Below are 15,359 nucleotides of genomic sequence, written 5' to 3'. Positions count from 1 at the left end.
AGTACAAAGGTCAACAACGAATATAACATAAACTCATGGTCAATGAATCAAAAAGAAAAAGTCTAATTAAAAATCATACATTATTTTTTTTTTATTTTATTTTTTTTGAAAGGTAAACTTCATTAATAAGCATTAGAAACGATTACAACAAGGTTCAATGAAATGATAAGACATTTCATGCAATCTGACATAGAAACAATTTTCCTAGCTAAGCTAATGAAAATTTGATTCGCAGACTGCTTTACAAATATGAAGTTGTGATCCTTAAAGAACCTTAAGCCTTCTTTGATGGTCTTGCTAAATGTAGATAAGCCTCTTCGTGGGTGTGAGGTCTTGTACACCACCTGAGTCTTCATATCCATACTGAAGTCCATAGACAATAATCCCAACAGAAGGTACACTCCCGACCTTGTGTATTTGATCGGTTCTTCGGTGGGCATCCTACCGACTGAACTGAACTGCATATCATTGTTCAGAAGAGGCATATTACAATTGTCAACTACTACGCTCAGGATGAGTATTACATAAGCCATGACCATAACAAACTTATCACGCTCCATACAAACCTCGTCAATAGAACGAGAGGGAAAAGTTCGTCAAAGAAACGAGAGGGAAATACAAAAAAAACTGCAAATAGATGCAGAAGGAACAAAGTACAAGAAATAAACACCAACAATAAAATACCATAAAATAACACCAACAAGAGGTGTATTATTTGGAATACAAAAACATGAAAAAAGGGAGATCGGCGTAGGAGAAGAGAAACGGAGGAGGATGGCGGAGCAGTTGCGTGGGGAAGCTTTGCGGTGGTGGAAGGCGGATGAGCTGCGATGATAGGAGGTGGAGAAGCTGCTGCGATGGTGGGAGACGGAAGTGCGATGACAGATGCAGTGGTTGAAGGCGGAGGCGCGATGAGGGACGGAAGATGACCGGTGAGCCTGAGGAAGAAGGGAACATGATCATGTGCATGTAATCTAATGTAGAAAAAGTGTAGAAAAAGTGTAACCTGAGTACATTATTTTTTTTTAATTGTAGAAAAAGTGTTAAAATTTTCATAGAGAAATAATGTTCATGATCATGTGCATGTAATCTAATGTTTATGTGATTATTTGAAATTGAAGAGTATGGATAAGAATTTATAATCGTGATGTATTTTTTTTTTTTTTGAGAATAATCGTGATGTATTTTTAAAAATTACAATAAATAATTGATTCAAGTGAATAACCGGTACTTGATTTGATGCCCAAATATTGTAGTAAAGAAAATGATGAAATTTATTGCATTTGATGTACAAAGTATTTATATATGTATGCATATATGAGTGTACATTATTTTAGTTCAATTTCGATTGTTAATTTGTCAGAATTGGACAAATTTGAACTGTTTTTTTTTTTTTTTGAAGGAAAAGGGGATAATATATTAATCTGAACTGTTAAACCTGTTCGAATTAAATAGGAAATTTTACTATAGCACTGATCATGATATGATAGCTTTATTTTAGTTTTATTTTGACACACTAGTTTTTTCATAGTAAAGCTGAATTATCATTTTAATTACACTTCATATGTTTGCTATCCAGATCCATTTTATAAATACAATAGGCTCATTATAGCAACACTAAATTATCATTTTAATCTCAAACATGTTCATTTGATAATATACACATTTGTATGATCGAGCTCTGCTATTTAGTTTTATTTTAAACATACAATAGGTTCATTATAACAACACTAAAGTATTAAAGTATCATTTTAATTATACTACATATTCATTTGACAATATACATATATGTATGAGCTCTAATATTCAGTTTTATTTTATAAATAATATATAGGTTAATTATAGTAACACTAAAGTATCATTTTACTTTTACTACTAGTTCTATTCATTTGGGAATATACATATTTGTGACATATCACCTCTGTGGACCATGGTCCAACGAACATATAATGATTGAATTAAATAGGGAGCGGTCTCAACAGAATATCACTGCAGGGTAGTTCACTACTTAAAAATGCGCTCTGGGTAAAGCTCGCCTAGTGACACTAGCTAGCAAAGGATCATAGTGAGGTAAATCAACCTAGATTCCTTCCTTATAGCTGACCAACTCACTAACCAATTCAAACCAAATTAAAAAGAAAAAAAAACTAATAGGTTTTGACGAGATTGAACTTAAAACTTTGTAGTTATTTTGTTAACCTACCACCAACTCAATTAGGTCCATAGGCAGTTTTGGCAGCTACGATTGAGGATAAATTTTATCCTTTTTGACTTGAATTTTGAATTTAAAGTTATACTTGTCTATTGCTAGTTGAAAGCTTTCAACTATTATTAATATTGATGGTGTGAGCAAATTAATTAGACCATGATTGGTCATTGGTCCAAATATATTTTGAGACAACAAGGCTAGAATTAAGGGAAGTGTTATGTAATAATGTAGAGGTGGATTAACAATTTAGTTCGGCCAAAACCATGATGGTTCGAGCAAGTGTTATGTAATAATGTAGAGGTGGATTAACAGTTTAGTTCAACCAAAACCATGATGGTTCGAGCCTTGCTTCAGTAGATTGAAAAAGTAGTTATGAACAGATACTGCATTGTAATAGTCATATAAATATGGTAATTAAATTCGTGTAAAGGGGTTAGAGATTCTGAATGCAAATTACTTCATCTATGCATTTGCAAGAATGTTTTTCCTTGATTACTTCATTAAAAACTATTACATTTAAAAAATATATTTTATATTTGAAATTATTCTCACATAACATACTCATTCACATGTTTTTGTGTTCTATTTTACCAAGAATAAAATTTTTGAATAAATGAGGTGAGTCGATAATCCACCACTCAACAAATCATTATACTTTAGATCACCAGCATACATATAAATTTTTAATATGTTAAAAGTTCATTTTAATATATTAATAATTTATTTTTAATATACAATTTAAAAATAAATTTATAAAACATTAAAAATAAATATTTATCCGCAGTTCACATCTTTTGTAATATTTTCTATCTGTTGCAGCTCAAAGAGTCAATATCTCACAATCGGAGTTCAATCCTATAACTTTGTTTCAAGTAGAACTATAAAGGTGTCGACTGAGTAGATTGTAATTGGTCATCTTGTGCAATATAATTTGTCACTATTCATTAGTCTAATACTCCGTAGATCTCTAGTTGGCAGGTGAGACAAAGTCGGATATCTACAAATATAAAGTTGGACAGAAATACTGAAAAAAAATAGTGGGTCCATGTTCAAATTTCTAACACTTTGGAAAATAAAAATAAAAATACCAAAGGATTTATGGTTTCAAGAAAACGTGAAAGAAAAGAAATATGGGTTTGTGGGGCTCCGGTGAGGATGCTGCCAGACGCCCACGGGGCCTCAGTTGAAAATAGAAAAAATGGCAGTATGCCTTTCCAGCTCAGTTAAAAAGTTTAACACAATTTTTAAATGTCAAACAAACTTTTACAGCTGCCCTTTATTATTATTATTTTTTTCTCCTCAATTTTGCTTTTTCCAAACATGAAAATCTTGGGATTTGTTTTCATGTTTCCCCATTCTTATTATTGTCAATTTTGACCTTCAAATTCAAGATTATCCAATCAAATAGTTCCATAAATTACTTTAATATTTTTGTTCAATGAATGATACAATAAGGTTGAAGAAGATGCAACCACTTTCATAATTTTCACATAAAGCATGCACTTAATATACATTAATTTATATTTAAACAAAATTACACCACAATTTCGAGAATCTTCATTGCTCATCTTGTAGAAACATAGTGGAGTACTCATAATTAACAAGGTAAATATTATACTTTTTTTTTTTGCGTTGTGCCTTGAAACTTGAACATTAATTTGTGGTTTTAAGAATACTTGATTTCCAATCTCTTTTTTGATTTCCTATCTCTTTGAATGTACTAAAAAAGAGAAAGAGATAGATACAATAAACAAAAACAAAAACAAAAACAAAACAAAAAAAAAAGAAAAAAAAAAAGAGAAAGAGATAGATACAATACATTCATTTTTATTTTACCGTAACTCAAAATTGACTAACTAAATGTATAACATCGTACATGGATGTTCTATTTTAGTTTGTACTTATGGGAATAATGATCATTGTACTCTTATTAGTTTGTTGTGGGCAATCATGAATGATTTTAGAAATAGAATAGTGGATTATATTTCACTATTCCCCTCAAAAATTACAAAATATAAACATTAAAAAAAAAAAGGAAAAAAGTAAGAACTATAGCCATTCAAATACTAGTGATGGGTCTAAGAGAATCTCTTCAATTTTATTCAAGTCTGTGCACTGTGAGTTAATGGAAACGACTGTACAAACATTTAAACTCTTGATTACCAGTTGAGACATATACTACAATAATTAATTTCTTCCACTAAATCTCAGGAGAAAAAGTAGCCAGAGCCCTGGGGATTAGACTTTAAGTTAATAAAACTAGTGATACAAATCAAGCATGTAAATTATAATTCCAATCGACAAAGAACCACATGCAAATTGACACATATATGTAAAAAATGAGAGACAAAATGATGATATGAATCTGTTTTATATACACAAGTTGAAAGCAAATTGACTATTTAGATCAAGTTGTTGGTAGCTAGCTAAAGTAGAGTCAAAAAATGTTAAGCATAGTAGAGTCAAAGCAGCAAGTTGGAAGGCATTGATTTTGTTGATATGCATGAAAGGTGAACAAGTAGAAGGAACAATAATATTGGGTAGGCAACTCAATCAAAGAAAATTCCAAATCCGACTTTAACATACACTAATGTGACACTAATCTCATATGGAGAGCACAAAACAACACATATACTATTAGTATTAGGTAAAAGGCTACAAATTGGGCATTGCAAATCCTAGTGTCACCACCCAATTAAACTCAGCAACTCCATCCCAGTATCCAAATCAGACCGCAAATTCAGCACATATAAAATGTTTTAAAAATTTTAATTATTTGGATTAATTTAATAGAAAGAAAATGTCAAGAGGATATCATTTTCAAACAATTACATCATCATTCTTAACCAAACATCAGCAATTCGATTCTTGGCTTTTGGTATGGAGACATAAAGTAGCCTTAATTAAATCTCCAAATCAGTTTAAGGATGTCAATTGTACCCGCACCCGACAGGAAACCCGACTCCCCACCCTGATGGCGGTGGGGATGGGGACAAAAATAGGGGAATGAGGAGAATATTTAATTCCCCGGCCGGTCCCGCCCCGCCCCCGAATATATATATATATATATATATATATATATATTATTTTAAAAATATTCTAGTCATTAATTTACTTACTTTGGGATTTACTTGCCTTGTGATTTTCTTCTTTTTTTTTTTAAGATGAGTATATATATTTTTATTTTTTATAAATTACAAATGGGGTAGGAGATTCCCCGTCCCTGGATAATCCCCGTGGGGATGGAGATGGGGATATTTTTTCCTTCTCTGGCGGGGATGGGGACGGGGACGGGGATCATGGGGGTAGCCCCCACCCCCCACCCCGCCCTGTTGACATCCCTAAACCAGTTGTCCACTCTTACAGATGCCTACAATGAGATTATTCACTGTGTCAAGCGGCGAAAACTCTGGGTTACACCCAAAAAACAATCACATCCTAACCCTCACGACGCCATCATTCCTGCACAGGAGACTTAGTGGATGGGATGTTTCAATTGTTTATAAATTAGTGCTTAATTACAACAAAGTGGTTACATACCTCTTTCTTTTGTTCTAGATAAGAATCGAACCTTACACTCTAACTAGGCTAAATGTGAAGAGAATGTCGTTTTCAAAATAATAGCAAATTGGGGTTTGGCAAATTGTAGTGCCCTAAATTCCCAACATGAGCAATCAGAAAGTGAATCAGCCCACGTGATTGAAGGGTTCACATCCCAGCCAGCTAACAAAAGGTTAATGATGGGGATGATGAACTTCATGAGCTCTGCTAGACCACCCATGAATGGGTACTATATAATTGGGTAACAGTGGCATGTGAACCAGATATCTCATCATATGCAGAGCCAGTGTGTGAAGCCAGTGGAGTAAGACGATCTTCAACTCATATGGCCAAACACTCCACATGCAAAATTGACAGCTTACATGAACTCCCCAACCCAAGTCAGAATCTGCTTTGTTTGGGACAACGCTTGGAGTGATCCATCAATTTAACCTCTTTTTTCGAGATTTTTTTGTTAAAACATTTCAAGGATGTCTTCAATCTCAGCTAAAAGAATAAACTAATAGTTAGACTATGCATTTATGTTTTATATACTATATGTTCAACACGAACAATTAGGAAAGATTGCCGTTTTATTTATAAAATTAAAGTTTCAATTGAAGGGTAAAATTTTTGGCAATGTGACAAGATTGGACCACTCTAATCCTACCCTTCTGGTCTCATTACTCTCCTAAAAAGAGTCTTAGTTGTCTCAACAAGAATTATGTTTTAAAAGAAGATTTTGTTTTTAAAAAAAATCTTAGTTATGGTGAGCCTAAAGAACAACTCCACATGCATGTTTGATGACCTATATGTACTTAAGAGCAATTCGGTTTCCTACAATATTGGTCTACAAGGTCACTAGGCAAGATTTTGTACGTTTATGCAATTCTTAATGTAGATCGTACTCTAAACAAATTTTAGGTTACAAAGAAAATCCACAACACTACTTGAGTGTTTGCACTAGCTGATCGGCTCAAATCAATAAAGTCAATAAACCGCTTCTGTTGAGAGTCAAACTTCTAACTTTGGAGCTATTGAGTTAGCGGTCTAACCAATTTGATTGAGATTGCCCAGATCCTAAACAAATTTAAAAACTTTGACATATTGAGCATACTTATTTTATCTATAACTAGACCCCACTTTTGAACAACATGAGTAGCATTATTTAGAATTTAGCCACTACTTGAGTTCATTGATCCCTTGCTAGATATACATGAGAGGAGAAGAGAAGAAAAAAGATTTGCATTATTTGTGAATCATGCATGGTTTAGTCAAAAGAGATAATGATGATGCAGAGAATTGAAATTAGTGTTGTATCATCTTAAGAATATGGCCACACAAGTAGAGAAAGCCCATCCACAAAATTCATCTTCAAAGAGTAGTAATAATAACAATAATAAAAATAATAATAACAACAATAATAATTTATATTCCTCTTGTTGAAGAATCAAACAGCAACCTGTTTGTCTTCTCCATCTGATCTTCTTGTCCCCAAAAAGAAACAAAAAGCTTTGAGCCCCAAAAAGAATCATCATATCATCAATGCAACTCCTTTCCATCATTTTCTTCTTCTTCCCCTTCTTCTTCCATTTCCCCATCTTCTTCCAATTCAACCCCACATTTGTTATTTTTGGGGCTCTCCAGTGCCCTCTTCTCTTGCTCTTCTTCATCTCTGCTCTCCCCGGACTTTGCCCTGTTATTCACCTCTGCTCTCGCCCTCAAAACCTGCGCCAATTCCCCCACCGCCGCCTTCTTGTTTCTCCGGTTCTTTATCAGCACCTCACTGATGTCCGCCGGCGTCATCTCCGCCGCCGCAATCACGTCCTCCAGGTCGCCGGAGAGGGCGGCGTCCTGGTAGCCCAGGTAGTTCTTGAGCAGGATTTTCAGGGCCGGAAAAGTGCAGTAGCTCATATGGATATGCATGTCCATTCTGCCGCTCCTGAGCAATGCCGGGTCTAATTTCTCCACGTGATTGGTGGTGAACACGAAGATCCGCTCGCTCCCGCAGCAGGACCATAATCCGTCCGTGAAGTTAAGGAGGCCGGAGAGGGTGATGGTGTTGGTGGCGCCGTCGTCTGCGCCGCCGCCGCCGCCTGCTGCGGCGGCGGCGGCGGAGCAGAACCGTGGGGCGGCGTCCCGGCCGGGCTTGCCGTAATTATTGCCGGATTTTTTTCTGTTGGCGAGGTTTATGGAGCAATCAATGTCTTCAATTACTATGATGGATTTGGAGCTTGTTTTCATAAGGAGCTTTCGAAGCTCGGAATTTGTGTGGACCTCGGTGAGTTCCAGGTCGTAGATGTCGTAGCCTAAGAAATTAGCCATGGCGGCGATCATACTGGACTTTCCGGTCCCGGGCGGGCCGTAAAGAAGGTACCCTCGTTTCCAAGCCCGCCCGGTCCGCTGATAAAACGCTTCCCCGTTGGCGAAATCCTTAAGGTCGGCCATGATTTCCTCCTTTCGTGTGGGGTCCATGGCGAGCGTCTCGAACGTGCTGGGGTGCTTAAACGGGACGGACTCCCAGGGGTGTCCGCGCGAGTCGAGAGATCCGCCCCGCGAGTTGGTGTAGAGGAGCCGATCTTGGTTCTTGCGGCGTATCTCGTTGGCCCTTTCCATTACGAAGTCGAGGTAGGCGCCGAGGACGGTGGCTTTGTCCTTCTTTTTAGCCCGGAGGAGAAACCCACGCTTCTCCTCCGGGAGTGGGCGCCACGTGAAGGCCGTGGACTGGCGGGGAGTCACCACGTGCTCCCACACCACGCGCACGCCGTTGTAACTGTCTGCCAGGCTGTCGTTGTTGCTGAGGCCGAAGGTGATGGTGCTGGAGTTGAGGCCGCGGGTCAGGCTGAGCCGGTTGCCCGCGCTCACCCCCGCCGAGCTGCTCAGGTAGAGCTGCACCGCGTTGTAGAGCTCGTTGGTGTTCACGCCGTCGATCTCCGTTATGTCGTAGTAGCAGTAGGCGGAGAACCAGCTGCAGAGGCGGTGGAAGAATTTCACGGTGGCGAAACGGAGCTCCGGAGGGAACACCGCGTGCAGAAGGCTCTGGCAGAAAGCCCAGACCCCCATTACTGACGCGAGTGTCGTCCAAAACTCCTTCATTTTTTTAACCCTTTTTTTCCAGCGGCGGCGGCGGCAGCATTGGCGGCGGCGACGGCGGAGGAGAAGGGAGGAGGAGAAAAGTGTTTGAGGGGACTGGGATTAATGGATATGATGGATTGATTTATAGAGGAGGTTTGATGGGTTGTTCAAATCTTGAAAAATCAAAAAGAAAAAAAAAATAATGAAATTGAAATTAGCCAAGAAAATAGATTGTTGGCTGGCAGTCTGGCACGCCAAAGCCAGGAGGGAAAAAGGCCAAAAACAACCAAACAAAGTTTTTGGATGGCTGAGTTAGCTTTGCATACACATATGGAGAAGGATCATATTGGAAATTGTTACCCATCCAAATATTATTATTTATACTCTTAAAAGGATATGCTCACTCATTTTTTTATACTGCTCACTACTGTAAACACTATTCTGACTCGGTCCCAAAACTATTAACTTTATAATTGTATTGGTCTGAATAGTCGTGCACTCATGTCCTTTGAGAGAAGTCAGGAGTTCAAACTTCCTCTTGTATGAAAAAGTTTGACAAGTACTTTGTCCCTTAATTAGACCGGTCCGGTACGAATATAAATTAGTATAAGTGTGGTGCGAGTTTAAAAGTGTCTCTCAATTAGAACTTGCTCAGAACACCTCATGCCCTGACCAAAAATAATAATTGTATTGGTATGTAGTTGCTTATCAATTAATTGATGAGGCAAGTATCGATTTAAAATAAAATTCAACAGTACATCACTACATTATGAGGAACAAAAAGAAGCTACCATTTTAATGATAAATCAATACATTTACGTCAAAAGTGATCAATCAATATATCTACGTTGAGAGCTTATAATGAAAATAAAGTAGAACTCGTTCAAAATAGTTTTCTTATTCGACCAAACTAATATGGATTATTGGGGATTGTTATATACAATGATCTTTCCTTAAAATGAACCATTTATTAATGTTAAATCCTCCCTTAAAACTTTTAACATCACGTAGTAATGTGTATCTTTTTTAAGTTGGGTATGAACTATATATATTTCAATTTGTTTAAACTATTTAGTTTTTCAAAATTTTGTTACATTTAATTTTTAAAAAAAATTATATTTAACTCATCACTTTTAAAGTTTTTTAAAAAAAAAAAACGCATTGAAAGTGGATCAACTATGGCTACATAAAATTTAATTCATTCAATATTAATTTTTTTATCCAAATTAAAATATATATATTATTTACAACATTTGCAATTTAATTTTATAAATATTTAATATAAATTTAAAAATTTTAATAGTGAATCAAAATATATTAACCTATCCAAATAACTTGTATTTGAGCTATTAGCCTATTATAAGTTGCCAAACATAACTTACAATTTATTTGAGCAAATTAAAACATCATCCATGTTTTTTTTTCCAACTGCTTCCAAAATCATCTAAAAATACAGAAAGTTATGATTTGGAAGGTCCATGTTGAGCATATTCACAAAGAACCGAACAGAGCGATTGACTAAGATTGTTATTCTACAAGATAACGGGTTGATGTAGTTGAATAATTTACCAAATATCTTAAATATAGGCTATGTTTGGCAAACCTAGCTGAAACGGTAGCTGAAAGCTGAAAAGTAGCTAAAAGCTGAAAAGTTAAAAGCTCGAAGCTGAAATCTGAAGAACTGTCAAGCTAGTTGTTATGCTTAAAAGTGTTTGGTAAAATTAACTTTTTGATAAGTTGATAAAGGTAAAAAGACTAAAAAGGACATCTTCATAAAAGTTAAATAGTTTTAAATTTAAATAGGTTTGTTTACATATTAAAATATAAAATAATGAAATCAATATAATTTCATAAAATATAAAGTAAGAACATATATTTGAAAATATATATAGTAAAACAAGATGTTTATAATTCATAAAATTAAAGCATGTGCTCCATCTCAACTAAACATACTATATTTAGGCCACACGCCCCCTCAACGTGTGCGGTGGATTCACAAGCAACACAAATATTTATGCTCACACACCCTCAACGTGTGCGGTGGAATGGGTGACGCTTGCATGGCTCTGATACCAAATTAAAGCATGTGTTCCATCTCAACTAAAAACCTAAGCTGATAGTTAGACTGCACATACTATATTTATGCTCACACATACAAAAATTATTGTTCAAACACAAATATCAAATTAAAATTACAACGAAACATATTGAAGAAAAAAGGTCAAAAGAGTTTTAATTGGGAGGGATAAATGATGTCATTTATATAAAATAATAAGGATAAATATGGAAAAAAGTTAAGAAGCTACTAGCTTATTTTTAAAAAGCTACCTGAAGTAGCGTTTCAAAATAAGCTCTTATTTTAAGCTACTAACTTATTTTGAGAACATTACCAAACAAAGCTTATATCTTATTAGTAGCTTAAAATAAGGTATAAGCTCCTAAATAAGCTTTGCCAAACACAGCCATATAGGATTCTTTGAGAGGAGTTAAGAGACGAGTTAGATTTATCGAGAACCATATTAGACTAAAGCCTTTGGCTTCTCAAGGTCTTCTCCTTCTTTTGTATTCTTTAAAAAATAAAAATAAAAAACAAGAAAAACAAGAGCAAACTGATCATAGTTCTTAAATACTGCCTCAATCTCACTTTAGGATTTTTTTTTTTAAATCAATTTCGCATACTTCCTCTAACCCAATTTAATTTATATTGTTATATATGGTTTTGGTAAACACCTAGATTAATTATGTTTTAAAATTTGAATTTCTTAAATTTTACAATAGAAATAAAAATAAAATAAATATTGAAATTTGAATAGTTTAGTCTAACTAATCATCAATAACCTAATACTTTCATTGATCCAATACAAAAATCTTAGTCATGATCGAGTTGGGCGTAGTAAATTAATTATAAGTACAAGATGAATGGGACATTGGGACCTAATGGTATGTTGCAGATTTGGAATTTTGTGGATTATTATTATTATTATTATTATTATTAGTTTGTACATGCAAAATTAAAGTTCATGTACAATATTAAAATACTGATAAATAAAATTAATTACTCCGTAAAATTTTTATTTCAAATTATATCTCGTAATTCTTTAGTGTTAAATTATAATCAACATATTTATAAAATGTAGAGAAAAATAAATAATTTTTATTTTTAAAATAATAATGTAAACAATTTTCATAACTTTTATATTTACAAAAAAAGTAATATATATATATATATATATATATATATATATATATATATATATATATATATAATACTAAGCTAACATCACATATATTGAAATATATACGCAAATAATATATGTATTAACTCACACGTATATGATTTAACATTTATAGATATTTAATTAAAATATAATCTATAAATAAACTAATTTTTATATTATGATTTTAATAAAATGATAATTAAATAATATAAAAAATATATGGTAGATGTAGGAATAATGTAGGTGTATGATAATAGTGGTGGAGTTATTAATATAAGAATTCATTAAATAGTTATAAAATTATAACACTATAGGAGTAATTTTGGCTAATACAAATGCAGTAAAAATAATTTTGTCCAATAAAAAAATTGTAATATTTAAGTATAATGTAAATATTTATTACCACACAAAAAAAAATGACAAAAGTTAAGGATATAACCTAAATTGACCATATATAGGGGTGTTCGGAAAATGGCTTATTAGCCAAAGTTTGGCTTATTTGACCAACTATAAGGGGGTGTTTGGTACACCGTAATTACAATTCTTTTACAATGCAATTCTTTGACTAGCTAAATACTGGTTCACTTAGTAGTCAAATAGGTAACATGAGTGTTTGGTAAACAGTTAGTTTTTTTTTTTTTTTTTTTTTTTTTGCCTTATCGATACCAATAAGCTGAAAGTGAAAAAGTTATTTTGAGTAATTTATTGATATCAACTTATTACATTTTCGTTTTAAAAGTGTAATTTACTCTTAATATTTTAGTGTTTATATTTATTGATTATTGTAGTGTTATTATTTATTTAATTTTATTCTCACACACACACACACACACACACACATATATATACATAGATATAAATCATATCCTGACATTTGAATTAACTCTTCACCTATGACATACACACACACACACAGAGAATCGTGATGAGATGCGAACTACCTTTCCATGTGAACCTACGAACTACGTAAGGATTGCACCATACCTAGTACATGAATGTACCACATCAGTCCTAGAAGTTGCGGTGCATTCCTTTGCGAAGCTGGAAGAGTTGCCGTGCATTCGTATAGTAATTACAGTGCATTCCTTCAATTTGCACGTTTACACGAGGAGGGCAATTCGCACTTGATCCTGGACATATAATACTATATTATGTTGTCAAAATAGCTAACACAATCAGCTATAATCTATCAAATATCAACTAATTGACAAACACTCGTATACTGTTTTTAGATTTTGATTATTACTATTATTACTATTATTATTACTAGTATTTTCGCCCGTGCGTTGCACGTAATGGATTTGTTATAATATTTTAAGAATATTTGGATCGATATACAATTATATAAATTATAACATCGAATATTGTATAGCGCAATTGATGAAATTGGTTGGATTAATTATGTTGTCTGGTGTTTTCCTTGCTTGAATTAGAGCAAATAATTGTTCAATTACCGGTGCGATGCACAAATAAATTTTTTATTATATATTTAGATAATAAAAATAAAGAAAATTATTAAAAAATTATAATATTGAACGTGTACATTTATTTGATTATAAGATTAGTGCAAAAGTATAACTCAATTAATTGAAATATATATGACTTGTTTGTCTACAATTATCTTAAAAAGATCGATATGTAATATGACTTATGTAATTATATTATTACTAAAATAAATATGAGAAAAATGAGAAATAATTTAATTATAATTATTATAAAAATAAATTCAACGACCAGTGTTATTATCATAATAATTATTAGGCAACTATTATTAGTCAATTACACTAATATATGTGCAATTATACTTTTATACCTTAAGTATATTAATTTTCACCCTATCGCATTTAGTTTTTCTTCCTCCTTCATATTTGAATGAATTAATTGTAACTATTATAAAAAATCTAACAGTCATGTTTAATTAATTTTTTTTAAAGTTTTTTAAAATAATTTTCAGTCAATTAGTAATATCCATTCCCTATTTCAATTTGCCTAATTTTCCTTTTCCATTATGATTTTTTTTTATATTTTCAATCAATTAGTAAAATCATTTTTCTTTTTCATTTTCTCTTTAATATTGTCTGGACGAAATTTCACAAAGGATGACTGACTCGAAAGAAAGCAACATACAATTGACCCTGACTAAAGACCAATTTTTTTAGCAATAACCAAACGTGAGTTAGTGTTTGGCCTTAGCTTTTGTTTATAGTCATGGCATATGCAAATATCAATGAGAATTGTTTATGCTGAGTCATGGCATATGCAAATATCAATGAGAATTGTTTATGCTGGGTCATGGCATATGCAAATATCAATGAGAATTGTTTATGCTGGAACATGGCATATGCAAATATCAATGAGAATTGTTTATGCTGGAACTTGAAGTATGCAAATATCAATGAGAATTGTTTATGCTGGAACTTGAAGACAATCAGTGGTTCTGCCAAATCAACATTATAGTAAGGCAAGACAGAATCCACGTGCTCCTCCCATAGAGTAACAGTGAGCCGACTACCCCTGAGTAGTGAAAACAACAATGAGCATGATGATGCCTAAATTTATACTTTAAAAAATCAAAAAGACATCCAAACAAACACATACCGAGAGTCTTCAATGACAAAATCAATCAACCTTTGAGGATTTGAATTAACTTGGACAACTTTTTGCATCAACCTTTGAGGATTTGAATTAACTTGGACAACTTTTTGCTTCAACCTTTGAGGATTTGAATTAACTTGGACAACTTTTTGCTCCAACCTTTGAGGATTTGAATTAACTTGGACAACTTTTTGCTCAAACCTTTGAGGATTTGAATTAACTTGGACAACTTTTTGCTCACTAATGAAAACAACACGGCCAATCAAATCTGCAAAAAACCAAACAAAAGATTTGCAATAAATGACCTTTTGTATCCTATATTGCGAAACTAAAATTTATATATTTTGTAGCAACTAAATATTTAAAGTATTAATAAGGATGCATGTATATTTAATATTATTTTGGTATGATAAAATGTTTCTTGACAAAAGATTTATTTTGGTCTAATACAACTCCTTCTCATCTTGGGAGATAGGTCAAAAACAGAGACAAAAACAGACCCCATTAGTGAAAGAACAATATTGTTGAAAGATTTGCTTGACAATATCGTTTTACTATTTCGATTTGTGTAAGTAGGTTATAAAATTTCTAATTGATGAATGTATTTATAATACGAATTGACGGAGGAATTGTAGTATAGGAATTGTAGAGGAATTGTAGTATACGAATTGTATTGGAATTGTAGTANTGATACGAATTGTATTGGAATTGTAGTATAGGAA

The 15,359-nt window shown here is 33.2% G+C and overlaps 1 protein-coding gene and 1 long non-coding RNA gene across 2 annotated transcripts; both read right to left on the bottom strand.

The window, feature by feature from the left end:
* Nucleotides 1-7,042: 7,042 nt before the first annotated feature.
* On the bottom strand, nucleotides 7,043-9,148 carry LOC116003019 (AAA-ATPase At5g57480-like). Its single transcript, XM_031243203.1, has one exon. It carries the CDS (start codon nucleotides 8,843-8,845, stop codon nucleotides 7,292-7,294), a length of 1,554 nt encoding a protein of 517 aa, XP_031099063.1. The 5' UTR covers nucleotides 8,846-9,148; the 3' UTR covers nucleotides 7,043-7,291.
* A 5,357-nt stretch (nucleotides 9,149-14,505) lies between these two features.
* On the bottom strand, nucleotides 14,506-15,020 carry LOC116001826. The gene is made up of 3 exons (XR_004094304.1): nucleotides 14,839-15,020; nucleotides 14,641-14,670; nucleotides 14,506-14,556 (listed from the first exon to the last, which is right to left on the bottom strand). It is a non-coding gene; the product is annotated as an uncharacterized LOC116001826 (long non-coding RNA).
* Between the last annotated feature and the right edge of the window lie 339 nt (nucleotides 15,021-15,359).

This window comes from Ipomoea triloba, chromosome 13 (assembly GCF_003576645.1).
Source record: "Ipomoea triloba cultivar NCNSP0323 chromosome 13, ASM357664v1".
NCBI lineage: Eukaryota > Viridiplantae > Streptophyta > Magnoliopsida > Solanales > Convolvulaceae > Ipomoea > Ipomoea triloba.
This window is presented reverse-complemented; position numbering and strand designations above follow the sequence as displayed.

Excerpts from the sequence above, each read along its gene's own strand:
- LOC116003019 (XM_031243203.1), bottom strand. The coding sequence starts at position 8,845 with ATGAAGGAGTTTTGGACGACACTCGCGTCAGTAATGGGGGTCTGGGCT.